The sequence below is a fragment of the Sciurus carolinensis genome, chromosome 6, assembly GCF_902686445.1.
Source record: "Sciurus carolinensis chromosome 6, mSciCar1.2, whole genome shotgun sequence".
Lineage (NCBI taxonomy): Eukaryota > Metazoa > Chordata > Mammalia > Rodentia > Sciuridae > Sciurus > Sciurus carolinensis.
This window is the reverse complement of record NC_062218.1, coordinates 568,283-588,156: the sequence shown is the minus strand read 5'-3', so window position 1 is coordinate 588,156 and position 19,874 is coordinate 568,283. Positions and strand designations below refer to the sequence as shown.

Here is a 19,874-nt window from a genome sequence, read left to right as displayed (position 1 = left end):
GGTGAAGAGAAACTGTGGTACGTCCATACGGTGGTTCATCAATAATACAAAGAAATGAACTACCTTCACACAAAAACACAGAGAAACGGGAAATGCCTGTTAAAGATGGTCTGCAAAGGTCAGCTGCCATGGAATTCTGCTCTCGTTCAGCCCGTTGCTGGGATGAGGTATCGAGGCCGGGAGCTTCTGCTCTCGCTCAGTCCCCGTGGCTGGGATGAGGTATCGAGGCCGGGTGCTTCTGCTCTCGCTCAGTCCCCGTGGCTGGGATGAGGTATCGAGGCCGGGTGCTTCTGCTCTCGCTCAGTCCCCGTGGCTGGGATGAGGTATCGAGGCCGGGTGCTTCTGCTCTCGCTCAGTCCCCGTGGCTGGGATGAGGTATCGAGGCCGGGTGCTTCTGCTCTCGCTCAGTCCCCGTGGCTGGGATGAGGTATCGAGGCCGGGTGCTTCTGCTCTCGCTCAGTCCCCGTGGCTGGGATGAGGTATCGAGGCTGGGTGCTTCTGCTCTCGCTCAGTCCCCGTGGCTGGGATGAGGTATCGAGGCTGGGTGCTTCATGAAGAGAGGCTCTTGGGCTCAGCGTCTGCACCATGATGGTGCCCGACGTGAGGCTGGCCCTGTGAGCCCCTAGCTCTGCCCCGCTGAGGTGATGGCAGCATGTGGGGGTGGGAGGGAGAGCGGTCACGTGGTGAGACGGGGCGCCAGAGCGCAAGCCCAGGGTCCGGCTCTCAGGGAACGCATTCCCTAAGAGCTGAGGGACCCCAGCGACCTCCCTCCAGCACTCTGACGACCTGCGATTCCCTCGAGGCCCACCCCTCGGAAGCCCCTACCTCTCAACACTGCACCGCACCGCAGGCTTTCTACACACGAAGGCTCGAGGGACACGCAGACCACCCACAGCCGTAGGCACCGCAGGCTTTCAACACAGGAAGGCTCGAGGGACACGCAGACCACCCACAGCCGTAGGCACCGCAGGCTTTCAACACAGGAAGGTTCGAGGGACACGCAGACCACCCACAGCCGTAGGACACGCTGGAGCAGAGAGAACCACAGGCGGCAGAAAGCAGAGGCCAGCGGGCCTGCGGCCCACGTCGAGTCCCAGCAGCTCAGGAGGCCGAGGTGGGAGGGTGGGGAGCTCCAGCCGGCTCAGCAACGCAGCAAGGTCTGAGCAACCCAGCGAGACCCTGTCTCCGATAGAAAGTAATGAAGGGCTGGGGCTGCGGCTCAGAGATTAAGTGCCCCTGGGTTCAAGCTCTGGCATCACAAAAACACAAAAGAGAGCAGAGATGCTGGGCAGGGAGGAAAAACGAGCAGCGGAACACGGGAGATTTCTAGCATGGTCGGTGGTTCTGTGAGAGTGGACACGCAACACATATCCTGGTCAGAATCGCAAGAGCTCCAACGCGAAGAGAAGACACACGGATACCGACTCGTCAGTTACAAGGGACGCGGGATGCGGCAGCAGGAGTCTACGGGAGCTCTCTGACGCCTCACCCTAAAACGGCTCCAGATACAAGCTCACTGCAAAAGACTGAGTATTTGGGTCCCTCCCAAATCCGTGTGCGGAAACCCTAACCCCAACTGGACGGTGTCAGGGGACAGGGCCTGTAGGTCACCAGGTCACAAGGCTGAGGTTCTCCGGCACCACGTGAAGCCACCACAAGAACTCGACAGGAGCAACCCAGGGAGGGTGCCCGAACCCCCCTCGCTCAGTCCTCAGCTCCTGTGGGGAATAAACGTCACTGCTCACCAGCCACGTGGCCTGTGCCGCACGCGCCAGCCTCAGGCAAGTCACCACGAACTGAAAGAGGACTCGACCTGGAGTGCTCTGCTCACCAGGGCTGGGACCCGCCATCACGCAGGCGGTCAGCTCCAAGGGCTCTTCCTGGGAAGGTGCCTGAGACGTGAGGCGAGAGCTGGGTGGCGCTGGCTCCCTTCCACCGAGTGAGCCAAGGCTGAGCCACTCGGCTTCCAGGAGGCCCTCCCACAAGCCCCTGCTCCAGCAGTAGGGCCAGGGTCTCTGGCCTGCAGCCTGTCCACCTCAGCTGGCCAGCTCTGGGGTCGGAGCCTGCGTGACAACTCCCTGCATGCCGCAGGGCAGGGCCACGGCGCGCTGAAGGGCTGCTGCTCTCACAGGAGCACACAGAGCAAAGACAGAGGGAAAGGGCAGGGAGAGACCAGGCCCGCGCTCCACCCGAGCCACGCCCGGCACACGGGCAGCCGTCCACACCGCAGGGCTGGCTGGCAACAGGAAGGGGCAGGGACGCCTCTGAGGAGCGGTCAGGACGGGGCATTCTGAAGAGGAGGCCGAGCCTGCAGACGTGGCCGCGGCGGGCGCCTGCTGGACACTCCCTCGCTGACACACGGCCCACAGCCGCGGCCTCCCACCCGCAGTGCAAAGGGACGAGGGCTCAAGGAGCCTGAACCACCGCCCACAGCCGTGCACAGAGTACGTGCAGCAGCCCGCCCCGCACGCCTGTGACCCAGTGGGCGTCCAGCCCCAAGCTGAGAAGCGCTCGGGCGCCCCAACCCTCTGCCCATACCTTCCAACCGGTAAGGCAGCGGGGCAGCCTTCCTTCGAGTCCAGCGAGTCCTCTGAAGCAAAATGCAGCCGGGAAGCCTTCCGCTCACTCTCTCTGACAGGACGGTCATCTAGAGAGAGTTCCAGAGACTGTAGAGGACGGAAGCTCATGACGGCCAGAGTCAAGACGCCCATCACTGGATACATGTGCACAGGAAGGTTCCTGAGCCCTCGCCAGCCCGGCGCCCCAGGGATGCTGCTGCAGCGACAGGCCAAAGGTCCAGCTCAGAGCCCAGGGGACGGGGCACTGTGCACAGCATGGACAGAGCAGGACACTGCCTTTCCTACACAGGACACAGGTGCTGGGTAGACCCACACACACACACACACACAGCAGGAGGACACACTGACTGTCCTACACAGGACACAGGTGCTGGGTAGACTCACACACACACTCACACAGCAGGAGGACACACTCCCTGTCCTACACAGGACACAGGTGCTGGGTAGACTCACACACACACACACACACAGCAGGGGGACACACTCCCTGTCCTACACAGGACACAGGTGCTGGGTAGACTCACACACACACACACAGCAGGAGGACACACTCCCTGTCCTACACAGGACACAGGTGCTGGGTAGACTCACACACACACACACACACACAGCAGGAGGACACACTCCCTGTCCTACACAGGACACAGGTGCTGGGTAGACTCACACACACACACACACACAGCAGGGGGACACACTCCCTGTCCTACACAGGACACAGGTGCTGGGTAGACTCACACACACACACACACACAGCAGGAGGACACACTCCCTGTCCTACACAGGACACAGGTGCTGGGTAGACTCACACACACACACACAGCAGGAGGACACACTCCCTGTCCTACACAGGACACAGGTGCTGGGTAGACTCACACACACACACACAGCAGGAGGACACACTCCCTGTCCTACACAGGACACAGGTGCTGGGTAGACTCACACACACACACACACACAGCAGGGGGACACACTCCCTGTCCTACACAGGACACAGGTGCTGGGTAGACTCAAACACACACACACACACACAGCAGGAGGACACACTCCCTGTCCTACACAGGACACAGGTGCTGGGTAGACTCACACACTCACTCACACACACACAGCAGGAGGACACACTCCCTGTCCTACACAGGACACAGGTGCTGGGTAGACTCACACACACACACACACAGCAGAAGGACACACTCTCTGTCCTACACAGGACACAGGTGCTGGGTAGACTCACACACACACACACAGCAGGAGGACACACTCCCTGTCCTACACAGGACACAGGTGCTGGGTAGACTCACACACACACACACAGCAGGAGGACACACTGACTGTCCTATACAGGACACAGGTGCTGGGTAGACTCACACACACACACACACACAGCAGGAGGACACACTGCCTGTCCTACACAGGACACAGGTGCTGGGTAGACTCACACACACACTCACACACACACAGCAGGAGGACACACTCCCTGTCCTACACAGGACACAGGTGCTGGGTAGACTCACACACACACACACACACAGCAGGAGGACACACTCCCTGTCCTACACAGGACACAGGTGCTGGGTAGACTCACACACACACACACACACACACAGCAGGAGGACACACTGCCTGTCCTACACAGGACACAGGTGCTGGGTAGACTCACACACACACACACACACAGCAGGAGGACACACTCCCTGTCCTACACAGGACACAGGTGCTGGGTAGACTCACACACACACACACAGCAGGAGGACACACTCCCTGTCCTACACAGGACACAGGTGCTGGGTAGACACACACACACACACACACACAGCAGGAGGACACACTCCCTGTCCTACACAGGACACAGGTGCTGGGTAGACTCACACACACACACACACAGCAGGAGGACACACTCCCTGTCCTACACAGGACACAGGTGCTGGGTAGACTCACACACACACACACACACAGCAGGAGGACACACTCCCTGTCCTACACAGGACACAGGTGCTGGGTAGACTCACACACACACACACACACAGCAGGAGGACACACTCCCTGTCCTACACAGGACACAGGTGCTGGGTAGACTCACACACACACACACAGCAGGAGGACACACTCCCTGTCCTACACAGGAAACAGGTGCTGGGTAGACTCACACACACACACACACACACAGCAGGAGGACACACTCCCTGTCCTACACAGGACACAGGTGCTGGGTAGACTCACACACACACAAACACAGCAGGAGGACACACTCCCTGTCCTACACAGGACACAGGTGCTGGGTAGACTAACACACACACACATACATACACAGCAGGGGGACACACTCCCTGTCCTACACAGGACACAGGAGCTGGGTAGACTCACACACACACACACAGCAGGAGGACACACTCCCTGTCCTACACAGGACACAGGTGCTGGGTAGACTCACACACACACTCACACACAGCAGGGGGACACACTCCCTGTCCTACACAGGACACAGGTGCTGGGTAGACCCACACACACACACACATACACACACAGCAGGAGGACACACTCCCTGTCCTACACAGGACACAGGTGCTGGGTAGACCCACACACACACACACAGCAGGAGGACACACTCCCTGTCCTACACAGGACACAGGTGCTGGGTAGACTCACACACACACACACACAGCAGGAGGACACACTCCCTGTCCTACACAGGACACAGGTGCTGGGTAGACTCACACACACACACACACACAGCAGGAGGACACACTCCCTGTCCTACACAGGACACAGGTGCTGGGTAGACTCACACACACACACACACACACAGCAGGAGGACACACTCCCTGTCCTACACAGGACACAGGTGCTGGGTAGACTCACACACACACACACACACAGAGCAGGAGGACACACTCCCTGTCCTACACAGGACACAGGTGCTGGGTAGACTCACACACACACACACACACAGCAGGAGGACACACTCCCTGTCCTACACAGGACACAGGTGCTGGGTAGACTCACACACACACACACACAGCAGGAGGACACACTCCCTGTCCTACACAGGACACAGGTGCTGGGTAGACTCACACACACACACACACACACAGCAGGAGGACACACTCCCTGTCCTACACAGGACACAGGTGCTGGGTAGACTCACACACACACACACAGCAGGAGGACACACTCCCTGTCCTACACAGGACACAGGTGCTGGGTAGACCCACACACACACACACAGCAGGGGGACACACTCCCTGTCCTACACAGGACACAGGTGCTGGGTAGACTCACACACACACACACACAGCAGGAGGACACACTCCCTGTCCTACACAGGACACAGGTGCTGGGTAGACTTACACACACACACACAGCAGGAGGACACACTCCCTGTCCTACACAGGACACAGGTGCTGGGTAGACTCACACACACACACACAGCAGGAGGACACACTCCCTGTCCTACACAGGACACAGGTGCTGGGTAGACTCACACACACACACACACAGCAGGAGGACACACTCCCTGTCCTACACAGGACACAGGTGCTGGGTAGACCCACACACACACACACAGCAGGGGGACACACTCCCTGTCCTACACAGGACACAGGTGCTGGGTAGACTCACACACACAAACACAGCAGGAGGACACACTCCCTGTCCTACACAGGACACAGGTGCTGGGTAGACTCACACACACACACACACACAGCAGGAGGACACACTCCCTGTCCTACACAGGACACAGGTGCTGGGTAGACTCACACACACACACACACACAGCAGGAGGACACACTCCCTGTCCTACACAGGACACAGGTGCTGGGTAGACCCACACACACACACACATACACACACAGCAGGAGGACACACTCCCTGTCCTACACAGGACACAGGTGCTGGGTAGACCCACACACACACACACATACACACACAGCAGGAGGACACACTCCCTGTCCTACACAGGACACATGTGCTGGGTAGACTCACACACACACACACACAGCAGGAGGACACACTCCCTGTCCTACACAGGACACAGGTGCTGGGTAGACCCCCACACACACACACATACACACACAGCAGGAGGACACACTCCCTGTCCTACACAGGACACAGGTGCTGGGTAGACCCACACACACACACACATACACACACAGCAGAAGGACACACTCCCTGTCCTACACAGGACACAGGTGCTGGGTAGACTCACACACACACACACAGCAGGAGGACACACTCCCTGTCCTACACAGGACGCAGGTGCTGGGTAGACTCACACACTCACACACACACAGCAGGAGGACACACTGCCTGTCCTACACAGGACACAGGTGCTGGGTAGACTCACACACACACACACACACAGCAGGAGGACACACTCCCTGTCCTACACAGGACAAAGGTGATGGGTAGACTCACACAAACACACACACACAGCAGGAGGACACACTCCCTGTCCTACACAGGACACAGGTGCTGGGTAGACTCACACACACACACACACACAGCAGGAGGACACACTCCCTGTCCTACACAGGACACAGGTGCTGGGTAGACTCACACACACACACACACACACACAGCAGGAGGACACACTGCCTGTCCTACACAGGACACAGGTGCTGGGTAGACTCACACACACACACACAGCAGGAGGACACACTCCCTGTCCTACACAGGACACAGGTGCTGGGTAGACACACACACACACACACACACACAGCATGAGGACACACTCCCTGTCCTACACAGGACACAGGTGCTGGGTAGACTCACACACACACACACACACACAGCAGGAGGACACACTCCCTGTCCTACACAGGACACAGGTGCTGGGTAGACTCACACACACACACACACACAGCAGGAGGACACACTCCCTGTCCTACACAGGACACAGGTGCTGGGTAGACTCACACACACACACACACACACAGCAGGAGGACACACTCCCTGTCCTACACAGGACACAGGTGCTGGGTAGACTCACACACACACACACACACAGCAGGAGGACACACTCCCTGTCCTACACAGGACACAGGTGCTGGGTAGACTCACACACACACACACAGCAGGAGGACACAGTGCCTGTCCTACACAGGACACAGGTGCTGGGTAGACTCACACACACACACACACACAGCAGGGGGACACACTCCCTGTCCTACACAGGACACAGGTGCTGGGTAGACACACACACACACACACACACACAGCAGGAGGACACACTCCCTGTCCTACACAGGACACAGGTGCTGGGTAGACTCACACACACACACACACACACAGCAGGAGGACACACTCCCTGTCCTACACAGGACACAGGTGCTGGGTAGACCCACACACACACACACACAGCAGGAGGACACACTCCCTGTCCTACACAGGACACAGGTGCTGGGTAGACTCACACACACACACACACACAGCAGGAGGACACACTCCCTGTCCTACACAGGACACAGGTGCTGGGTAGACCCCCACACACACACACAGCAGGAGGACACACTCCCTGTCCTACACAGGACACAGGTGCTGGGTAGACTCACACACACACACACACACAGCAGGAGGACACACTCCCTGTCCTACACAGGACACAGGTGCTGGGTAGACTCACACACACACACACAGCAGGAGGACACACTCCCTGTCCTACACAGGACACAGGTGCTGGGTAGACCCACACACACACACACTGCAGGGGGACACACTCCCTGTCCTACACAGGACACAGGTGCTGGGTAGACTCACACACACACACACACACAGCAGGAGGACACACTCCCTGTCCTACACAGGACACAGGTGCTGGGTAGACTCACACACACACACACACACAGCAGGAGGACACACTCCCTGTCCTACACAGGACACAGGTGCTGGGTAGACTCACACACACACACACACACAGCAGGAGGACACACTCCCTGTCCTACACAGGACACAGGTGCTGGGTAGACTCACACACACACACACAGCAGGGGGACACACTCCCTGTCCTACACAGGACACAGGTGCTGGGTAGACTCACACACACACACACAGCAGGAGGACACACTCCCTGTCCTACACAGGACACAGGTGCTGGGTAGACTCACACACACACACACAGCAGGAGGACACACTCCCTGTCCTACACAGGACACAGGTGCTGGGTAGACCCACACACACACACACAGCAGGGGGACACACTCCCTGTCCTACACAGGACACAGGTGCTGGGTAGACTCACACACACACACAGCAGGAGGACACACTCCCTGTCCTACACAGGACACAGGTGCTGGGTAGACTCACACACACACACACAGCAGGAGGACACACTCCCTGTCCTACACAGGACGCAGGTGCTGGGTAGACTCACACACTCACACACACACAGCAGGAGGACACACTGCCTGTCCTACAGAGGACACAGGTGCTGGGTAGACTCACACACACACACACACACACAGCAGGAGGACACACTCCCTGTCCTACACAGGACACAGGTGCTGGGTAGACTCACACACACACACACACAGCAGGAGGACACACTCCCTGTCCTACACAGGACACAGGTGCTGGGTAGACTCACACACACACACACACACAGCAGGAGGACACACTCCCTGTCCTACACAGGACACAGGTGCTGGGTAGACTGACACACACACACACACACACAGCAGGAGGACACACTCCCTGTCCTACACAGGACACAGGTGCTGGGTAGACTCACACACACACACACACACAGCAGGAGGACACACTGCCTGTCCTACACAGGACACAGGTGCTGGGTAGACTCACACACACATACACACACAGCAGGAGGACACACTCCCTGTCCTACACAGGACACAGGTGCTGGGTAGACTCACACACACACACACACAGCAGGAGGACACACTCCCTGTCCTACACAGGACACAGGTGCTGGGTAGACACACACACACACACACACACACAGCAGGAGGACACACTCCCTGTCCTACACAGGACACAGGTGCTGGGTAGACTCACACACACACACACACACACAGCAGGAGGACACACTCCCTGTCCTACACAGGACACAGGTGCTGGGTAGACTCACACACACACACACAGCAGGAGGACACACTCCCTGTCCTACACAGGACACAGGTGCTGGGTAGACTCACACACTCACACACACAGCAGGAGGACACACTCCCTGTCCTACACAGGACACAGGTGCTGGGTAGACTCACACACACACACACACACAGCAGGAGGACACACTCCCTGTCCTACACAGGACACAGGTGCTGGGTAGACCCACACACACACACACATACACACACAGCAGGAGGACACACTCCCTGTCCTACACAGGACACAGGTGCTGGGTAGACCCACACACACACACACAGCAGGAGGACACACTCCCTGTCCTACACAGGACGCAGGTGCTGGGTAGACTCACACACTCACACACACACAGCAGGAGGACACACTGCCTGTCCTACACTGGACACAGGTGCTGGGTAGACTCACACACACACACACACACAGCAGGAGGACACACTCCCTGTCCTACACAGGACACAGGTGCTGGGTAGACTCACACACACACACACACAGCAGGAGGACACACTCCCTGTCCTACACAGGACACAGGTGCTGGGTAGACTCACACACACACACACACACACAGCAGGAGGACACACTCCCTGTCCTACACAGGACACAGGTGCTGGGTAGACTCACACACACACACACACACACACAGCAGGAGGACACACTCCCTGTCCTACACAGGACACAGGTGCTGGGTAGACTCACACACACACACACAGCAGGAGGACACACTCCCTGTCCTACACAGGACACAGGTGCTGGGTAGACTCACACACACACACACACACACAGCAGGAGGACACACTCCCTGTCCTACACAGGACACAGGTGCTGGGTAGACTCACACACACACACACAGCAGGAGGACACACTCCCTGTCCTACACAGGACACAGGTGCTGGGTAGACTCACACACTCACACACACAGCAGGAGGACACACTCCCTGTCCTACACAGGACACAGGTGCTGGGTAGACTCACACACACACACACACACAGCAGGAGGACACACTCCCTGTCCTACACAGGACACAGGTGCTGGGTAGACTCACACACACACACACAGCAGGAGGACACACTCCCTGTCCTACACAGGACACAGGTGCTGGGTAGACCCACACACACTGTATGTTGTTACAGGAGATCCCTGGAACACTGAAGAGCACTTTGATTTGTGAGTTTGTGGCGAGGGTCTGTACCCTAAGTTCCCCAGGGACAGACTCCGTGCCCAAGGCTGACTTTGAGGCCCCTGCAGAGCTCCTGGCTCCCTCCGCCAGCATGAGGAGCGTCCCAGCATGGGAGCTTCCACTGATCTTGTCCCAGGAGCAGTGTTTCAACAGGCTAAGGTCCTAAGCTTCCTCCCCGAGAGCATTTACTCTTGGAACACCTCGAAAATTACAGAAACGGTAAGAAATAACAAATAAGTCATCGTGGAACATAGTTTTAAGCAGAAAAACATGTTTTGAAGGTGGTGCCCAGGAGCCATGTCAGAGGCGTCTGCCCCTCTCTGGTCCCCAGGCTGCCTCCACTTTGCCTCCCCCACAGTGCCTCACACACTCGTGGGACAAGCAGCTCTACCCCTGCACCTGCCGGTGCAAACCCATGCCGCACAGCGGGGAACGCGCGGGACCGTCCCCCACAGGACACAGCGCCCTCTCCACAGACCACACCCTCTGGACCCCCTGTGTCCTCCCCCAGCCCCACGGCCGCCCTGCCAGCTTCTGCACACCCCGCGCCAGGGCCTCCTGCAGCCCCATGCAGCCAGGGCTCAGCCCTGTCCTGAGACCCCTGCCATGACTCTGCCTGCAAGGACACGCTGGCTGCGTCTGGAGGCCTCTCCCAATGTGAAGATGGCGCGTCTCTTCGTCAACACTAGAGTCACCCCACTCCCCTTCCCCTCACTGTCCGGGGCAGCTCCTTCCGGAACGGAACCAGCCAGGCCTGGGGCTGCTCCGTGGTCTCTCGGAAGGCCGGAGAGAGCAGGTCTGACTGAGGGGCACGGCAGGTGGGTTTCTGGCAAGAGCGGGCCTGTGGCGCACTCTCACTCTCACCAGAGCACCACCACGTCAGCCTGCACTGACACAGGTGCTGACAGGCAGCTCCCGCGGAAACTCCGCCAGGAAGGGGGCGCCGGCCATGGCCAGCACGCACCAAGGCCGGGCCCTGGGCCCTTCCCAGGCACCCCGCCTCCACACCCACCCTGTCAGGACACTGGCCCAGCTGAGCCAAGGTCTGCAGGACTCAGGCCATCGGTGTAGAAAGTCAACAGCAGGAGGCGCCCAAGAGCAGAGACTGCCCCGGCACCGTGAGGTGGCGCCCCGCGCCGTGAGGTGGCGCCGCGGCCCCAGGCCCAGGCCTACCCAGCTGCCGCAGCCTGGGGAGCATGTGCACCACAAACAGGCGGTAGTCAGACTCGTTCTTCACGACGGGGTTCAGCCGGAGGTCCAGGTCCTGCAGCTCCGCGAGGGAGTGCAGCCGGAACACCTCTGCCAGGGAGGAGATGCAGTTGTAGTAGAGGTTGAGACTCTCCAGGGAGACCAGGTACTGGATGCCCTGCGAACAGAGAGCGCGACCTTTACGCCCTGGAAAGCACTCACAGCAGCAGACCAGGGGCAGGGGTGGGCCAAGAGCGGACACGCCCAGGCAGGAAGAGTAGGAGCCCGTGGCCTTCTTGGAGGGAGGGCACTCACGCCTGCCAGTCCCACCCGCACAAGCACAGCCGGGCCTCCCAGGTGCTCGGCATGTCCTGAGTAAGGGGCATTTCAGTTACTCTCACAACCCAGCAGCGTCAGGATTCTTTGCGGCCCCATCTACAGATTAGGAAACTGAGGCCTGGGAGGTCAGGAGATGAGCCAGGACTGGGCACAGCCTGAGCTGAGCCAGGCTCTGAAGCCCTGGGTCAGATGTGGTCTCTAAAAGTACCATGTAATGTCTTGTGTGTCTTTCAGGGCAAGACTCCCCTCTCTGAATTGAACCAAGAGCAGGTTCACATGTCCTCCCCACCATACCGTCTGGGTGACTTTTTAACCTGTTCTTTTTAGACGTACGTGACAGTAGAGTGCATTCAGAGGGATTAGACACACATGGAATGTAACTTATTCTAATTAGGATTCCATTTTAGCGGTTACATGATGTGGAGTTTCACAGGTGGTGTATTCTTATAAGGACATAGGAAAGTGAGTCTAATTCATTCTACTGTCTTTCCTATTCCCATTACCTCTCCTTTCCCTTCATTCCCTTTTGTCTAATCCACTGAACTCCTATTCTTTCCACCATTTGTTGTATGTTAGCTTCCACATACCAGAGAGTACATTCAGCCTTTGGTTTTTTTGGGATTGGCTTATTTCACTTAGCACGATAGTCTCCAGATCCACTCATTTACTAGCAAAAGTTATAAAGTCATTCTTTTTTATGGCTGAGTAATACTCCATTGAGTATACAGACCACGTTTTCTTCATCCATTTATCTAAGGTTGGTTCCACTGCTTAGCTATTGTAAATTGAGCTACTATGAACATTGATGTGGCTGTGTCACTATAGTATGCTGATTTTAAGTCCTTTGAGTATATGCTGAGTAGGATAACTGGGTCAAATAGTGGTTCCATTCCAAGTTTTCTGAGGAATCTCCATGCTGCTTTCCAGAGTGGCTGCACCAATTTGCAGTCCCACTAGCAATGTACAAGTGTACCTTTATCCCCACATCCTTGCCAACATTTATGGTTACTTGTATTCATTTCTCTAGTTGCTAGAAATGTTGAACATTCTTTCATATATTTGTTGACCAATCATATTTCTCCTTCTGTGAAGTGTCTTTTCAGTTTTTTCACCCATTTATTGATTGGGTTATTTGTTTTTTTGGTGTTAAGTTTTTTGAGTTCTTTATATATCCTGGAGATTAGTGCTCTGAGAGGCAGGTAGCAAAGATTTTCTCACATTCTATAGGCTCTCTCTTCATGTTATTGTTTCCTTTGCCAAGCTTTTTAGTTCGATACCATCCCATTTACTGATTCTTGATTTTACCTCTTGTGCTTTAGGAGTCTTGTTAAGAAAGTCAGGTCCAACACTGACATGATGGAAAGTTGGGCCTACATTTTCCTCAAGTAAATGTAGGGTCTCTGGCCTAAAGCCTAGGTCCTTGATCCACTTTGAGTTTTGTGCAGGGTGAGAGACAGGGATTCAATTCCATTCTGCAACATATGTATTTCCAGTTTTCCCTGCACCATTTGTTGAAGAGGCTGTTTTTTCTTCAATGTATGTTTATGGAGCCTTTGTCTAGTATGAGAAAACTGTTTATGTGGGTTTGTCTCTGTGTCTTCTATTCTGTTCCACTCGTCTATGTGTCTGATTTGGTGCCAATACCATGCTGTTTTTATTACTGTAGCTCTGAAGTATAGTTTGAGGTCTGGTATTGTGACGCCTCCTGCTTCACTTTTCTCACTAAGGATTGCTTTGGCTATTCCAGGCCTCCCATTTTTCCAAATAAATTTCATGACTGCTTTTTCCATTTCCATGAAAAAATGTCATTAGAATTTTAATAAGAATTGCATTAAATCTGTATAGTGCTTTTGGTAGAATGGCCGTTTTGACAATATTAATCCTATCCAGGAGCCTGGGAGCTCTGTCCATCTTCTAAGGTCTTCTTCAATTCCTTTCTTTAGTGTTCTCTAGTTCTCTCTGTAGAGGTCTGTCATGGGCAATTTCTTAGTCCCTGCTGATCATGCTGACAGGAACCTGGAGCCCAAGGTCTGCCCAGTAGGGTCAGAGAACAAAGTCAGGCCCTACGCGCAGATGTGAAGTGCACAAAGTAAAGAAAAACAAGAGTGGTAAGGGGTAGAGAGGGGCAGGCACCCACACGTGCCCCTGGACTCCCTCCTCACTCCCTGTAAAGATGCTGTGATTTAGACAGTAGGCATCCCCGAAAGCTCATGCGTGAAACGCTAGAAATTTATAAGTGAAACAATTGTGTTTTGAGAGCCTTAATCTAATCAGTGCATTAATTCCCAGATGGGGATTAACTGAGTGGTAACTGAAGGTAGGTGTGGTGTGGCTGGAGGAGGTGGACATTTGGGTGTGTCTTTGGGGTATGTCTCGTCCCTGGCAAGTGGAGTTGCTCTCTCTGCTTCTGCTGGCCATGTCCTAACCCTCTTTCCTCCATTACACCCTTTGCCATGATGTTCTGCCTCACCCTGAGCCCCGAGAAATGGAGTCGCCTTCTGTGGACCTCTGAAACTGTGAGCCCCCAAATAAACGTCTCCTCCTTAAATTGTTTTTGTCAGGTCACAGCAACAAAAAAACTGACTGAAACAATGATCCATCTTTGGAGATGGTCGGTGGCCTTCTAAGCATTTTAAGGATATAAAGTGAAGTGTAAGAAATCTTGCTCACCTCAGTTTAAGTGTGCTGAACTCTAGGTATATGGTTTACAGGTATGATGGGCACGGTCAGGACACACACTGCTCTCCACTGGTGCTGACAGCAATACGTTTTCTTTTAAGAAAGAATCTTGACTCACCTCTAGACTAACCAAGGAGTTGCGTGAGAGATCCAAAGACTTCAGGACTGTCAGACGCATCAGAGAGTTTCCTAGATGAGTGATCTTCTCTTGGTATGTTCCAGGGATAGACAGTGACCGAAGCTCAGCTAAGGGCAGAAAGTTAAGAGATTTTAACCCTTTTCTAATTGAAAAGAATATATCATTATAATAAATGTCCACACTCCTGGTTTTTAGAAATCCAGCAGCTAGCTGGCATGTCTATGATCCCAGCTACTCAGGAGGTTAAGGCAGAAGGACGGCAACTTCCAGGTCAGTCCGGGCAACTCAGAGAGACCCTGTCTCAAAATAAAATAAATACAGTGGGGAGTAACAAAGACTCTCTGCCTGTCCAAGCTTCAGTTTGGCTCCTAAACCGCACCTAGGCCCGTGTGTACATGTCCTTGCAGGATCCATGGATAGCCCAGAGTCCTGTCAGTCATATTAGCAAGAACCCACCCTCCACCATTCCCAGCTGAGGTCTGTGGCCTGGCCCACCTTCAAAACCCCTTTGTCCCTCCTGTTTCTTCTTAGAAATTCCCCATCCACTGATGCCCAGCCTGCTCCTTGGTCATAGATTCTCACTTGCCTACACTGTATTCAGAGTTGAACCCAATCTTTCCCCAGTGAAAAATACCCTTGCAAAATACCACTGCAAAACACCCTGTGCCTGTCCAAAAGGTCCTGAATAGTATTCCATACTGTTCTTCAACAGCATCACCCAACAATATTTTTCTTTAATAATACACAAAAAGATTGAAAGGAAAGGCATAAAACGCTAACATATTTATGCACTGTGTTAAAACAATCCCTTTATTCTCTTTAGGTATTTCTGTATTGTCCACATTTTCTTAAGGTGAAATATAGGACCCTCCTAATCTGATAGTCACTTCAAGGACAGTTACCAACCCTGGTCCCAGGGTTCCTCAAAAGAGGCCCTGACCTCAGTCCCAAACTAAAACAAGAACACAAAAGCACCTCATCCCTGCTGACTAGGCATGCAGTCCTCAGCAACCCAGCAGCAGGTGCAACCCAGGGAGAGGGCGTCCTGATCCCCACGCAGCACTGCCAGGGCCCAGGCCTGCTCCCTGGCCAGTGGCAGCCACCGGATCCAGACCGGACCCACACCTGACACACTGCACCCACGGGACCCACACCTTACACACAGCAGACCCACACTGCACCCGATGGACCCACACCTTACACACAGCAGACCCACACTGCACCCACAGGACCCACACTGCACCCACACTGCGCCCACCCTGCACCTGCTAGGCCCACACTAGACACACTGCACCCACAAGGCACCCGCTGGACCCACACCCAACACACTGGACCCACACTGCTCCCACTGGACCCACACCTGACACACTGCACCCACAATGCATCCTCTGCACCCACACCTGACGCACTGCACCCACTAGACCCACACCTGGCACACTGCACCCACAAGGCACCCTCTGCACCCACACCTGACGCACTGCACCCACAATGCATCCTCTGCACCCACACCTGATGCACTGCACCCACTGGACCCACACCTTACACACAGCAGACCCACACTGCACCCACTGGACCCACACCTGGCACACTGCACCCACAAGGCACCCTCTGCACCCACACCTGGCACACTGCACCCACTGGACTCACACCTGGCACACTGCACCCACTGGACCCACACCTGGCACACTGCACCCACAAGGCACCCTCTGCACCCACACCTGACACACTGCACCCGCTGCACCCATACCCCACCCACGCTGCACCCGCTGGGCCCACACCGGACACACTGCACCCACAATGCACCCGCTGCACCTATACCCCACCCACAATGCACCCACTGGACACATACTGGACACACCAGACCCACAGTTCACCCACTGCAACCACACCCCACCCATGCTGCACCCGCTGGACCCATACCTGACACACTACACCCACAATGCACCCTCTGCACCCACACCTGGCACACTACACCTACAATGCCCCCATACCCCACCCACAATGCACCCACTGGGCCCACACCAGACACACTACACCCACAATGCACCCGCTGCACCCATACCCCACCCACAATGCACCCGCTGGGCCCACACCGGACACACTACACCCACAATGCACCCGCTGCACCCATACCCCACCCACAATGCACCCGCTGGGCCCACACCGGACACACTACACCCACAATGCACCCGCTGCACCCATACCCCACCCACAATGCACCCGCCGGACGCACACCGGACACACCGCCCCGCCCCCGCCCGGCCTCGGCGGCGACCGTTGGGATGGTCGCGGCGTCGCGCCGCGGAGGAACCGTCGGGCCGCCTGCGGAGAGCCCCGGCGCCCGCCCGCCTGCCCGCGGCGCACCCAGGTCGCGGTGAGGCCCCAGGCCGCTGCACTCTCGGACCTTCTCCTCAGACAGCACCAGCCTCACCGCCGGCGCCATGGTTTCAAATTCAACTGCGCGCGCCGCGCCTGCGCAGTGGGGCGGGACCAGAACTCGCGGGGGCGGGGCTGGGACCGAGGGGCGGGGCCTGGAGCGGGGGCGGGGCCTGGGCGGAGCGAGGTCGCGCGGGGGCGGGGCAGGCTAGCGCTTGGGGCCTGGGCTGGGCCCAAGACGTGGGCCAGGGACTGGAGTCAACAGGGCGGGTAGGGTGACGGTAATCCCTGCTCGGCACCCCAGCGTGTGACCTGCAACCCCGGGAACCCCAACCTCCACTGGGGTCCTCGCTGCTCCTCACCCCTGAATCCCTTCCCTAGGGCTCCCCATCTTTCCCAACTGCGCCCCTTACCTCCGCGACCCCAAGTCCCCGCTACCCTCCACCGCCCCAGCCTTGTCCATATAGGGTGCATGCGATTCTGCTTCAGAGCCCCGGAGATGGGATCTGAGCTGTCCTCCTCTGGTTGTCTTTCTGTTCTAGAAATATCAGGAATCATCTGTTCCTTTGCTGGCCTGGCCGCAGGCAGAGGTTTGACCTTTTGCATCCCCCCAGAAAAAATGACAGAGTTGGGCTGTTTAGGAGGAAGACCCCATTCTGGTCAGAAGGTCCACTGTGTCACAGGGGCTCACCTGCCAGGGATGACCTTCTCCTGGTGTCTGGAGGTGCAGATTCAACTGGCCTATTGGTGACAGCTGAATGGTAGAACACAGAGGAGGGTAAACACACAGTGGTAGGTAGGGAATGTGTGCTGGAGGTGTGTGCAAGGCATGCACACAGAGGGTTGTGTACAAAGTGGGTGCAGGGCATGTATGCAAAGTGGCCATGTGGGGTGTGCAGAGTGGGCCCAAGTGGTACACAGAGGGCACACACAGTGTGGGCACAGGTGGTGCACAGGGAGGGTGAGAGTGGCGCAGGGGGTGTGCAGAGGATGTGCAGGGGTATGCATCATAGGTGCCAGAAGTGTGTGCAGAGAGGTTGTGCAGGTGGCGTGGGCAGGGGTGTGTACAAAGGGCATTGCAGGGTGGCACACAAGGACACTTAAGTAGCAGTGTTTATAGAGGGTGTCACAGGGTGTCTGCACAGATTTTCTGGGTGAGGAGAGCAGAGCTTCCAGCCAGATATGGCCCCATCCAGCATGGGAGGCCCCAGTGAGGATGGCCTGTCTTCCTAAGGACGTGGGCACTCATAGGACTCCTCGCTGTGCCTGAACTCCAGCCAGGGACAGCCAAGGAGCAGAACTGCACATGTTTTCTGTCTCTGACAAGGCCAGAAAATCCAGGGGATTCAGGGCAGCTGGGTTCTAAGCCCCTCATTGTCCTGGTGTCACTGAGTGGACTTTTGTGCTGTAGGAGACCTGGATGCAGCTATCAGAGACTCTAGCTTCTCAGAAGCAAGCAAGGCAAGCAAGGGGCCTCTCCACTGGTACCAGAAGCAGCACCACAGGGCCTGAGCCAGACTCTAAACATGCTCATTCCTCTTGCTCAGGCCCCACAAAGCCAGAGCCGCAGGGGGACCTCAGTGGGATGGCACTGTGGAGCTAGGTTTTCTACTATAGCAGAAGTGCAGACAGAAACTTTGGAAATACTGTGTTCTGCAAGTGAAGTATTGCATCATCTTTGTGGAGGAGGAAGGAGATCCAATCTGCATCCTGCAGAGATCTTGTGTTCACGACAGTCTGTGCATGTTTTTCAACAAGACTGTGCTGAACATAGTCATACATATACCTGCTTCTGACTTTCTTAATATCATTCATTAAACACCATCTGTGAATCCTGAACCAAACCCAAGCTTCTGTAAGTCACCTTCTGGTTCTGGACGTCGCTGCCTCCACTTCCTCACTGCAGGCCTCTGGCTGGAGAACATCTTAAAGTGCTACCTGGCATACTGCCCAGAGAGTGGCAGCATTGCATCCTGGAGTTGGGGCCCTGAGAGCCCAGAGCAAGCAACTGATGTGTGAGTGGAGGTGGGGTGGGCTGCCCAGCCAGGCTTCATCCGGGGACTGCCCCGGGCCCCTCAGCTCATAGCATCCCACCTAGGCCTGAGGGCCCCCTTTGCAGGAAGAATGCTGGCTACAGGCCAGAGGCTCCCTCCGTTTGGGAGCTGGGCCCAGCTGAGGTCCACAGTGTGGCCTTTCTGCTGAGTGAGGACCCAGGGACCCCTCAGGGACCAGCATCAGAATAGTTCTCCCGAGACAAGAGCCTTGAGGTCCAGACTCACCTCACCTGAGACAACACACCACAGCAGC

General features: G+C 56.2%; 1 protein-coding gene across 5 annotated transcripts in view; it reads right to left on the bottom strand.

Annotated features, from left to right (window-relative positions):
* The window catches only part of Cep72 (centrosomal protein 72), a 57,601-nt gene extending 39,953 nt beyond the window's left edge, over nucleotides 1–17,648 (bottom strand). For 4 of the 5 annotated variants that reach the window (XR_007109071.1, XM_047555313.1, XM_047555314.1 and 1 more), the window contains exons 1-4: nucleotides 17,556–17,648; nucleotides 15,171–15,298; nucleotides 12,020–12,212; nucleotides 2,539–2,647 (exon numbers count right to left, since the gene is read on the bottom strand). Coding sequence is in view for 4 of the 5 variants with exons in the window: in XM_047555313.1 (XP_047411269.1) it covers nucleotides 2,539–2,647; nucleotides 12,020–12,212; nucleotides 15,171–15,298; nucleotides 17,556–17,634 (509 nt within the window). In the remaining variant the exon portion in view is untranslated. The remainder of the gene's footprint in view (nucleotides 1–2,538; nucleotides 2,648–12,019; nucleotides 12,213–15,170; nucleotides 15,299–17,555) is intronic. The other variant, XM_047555316.1, reaches the window with a different exon arrangement.
* Between the last annotated feature and the right edge of the window lie 2,226 nt (nucleotides 17,649–19,874).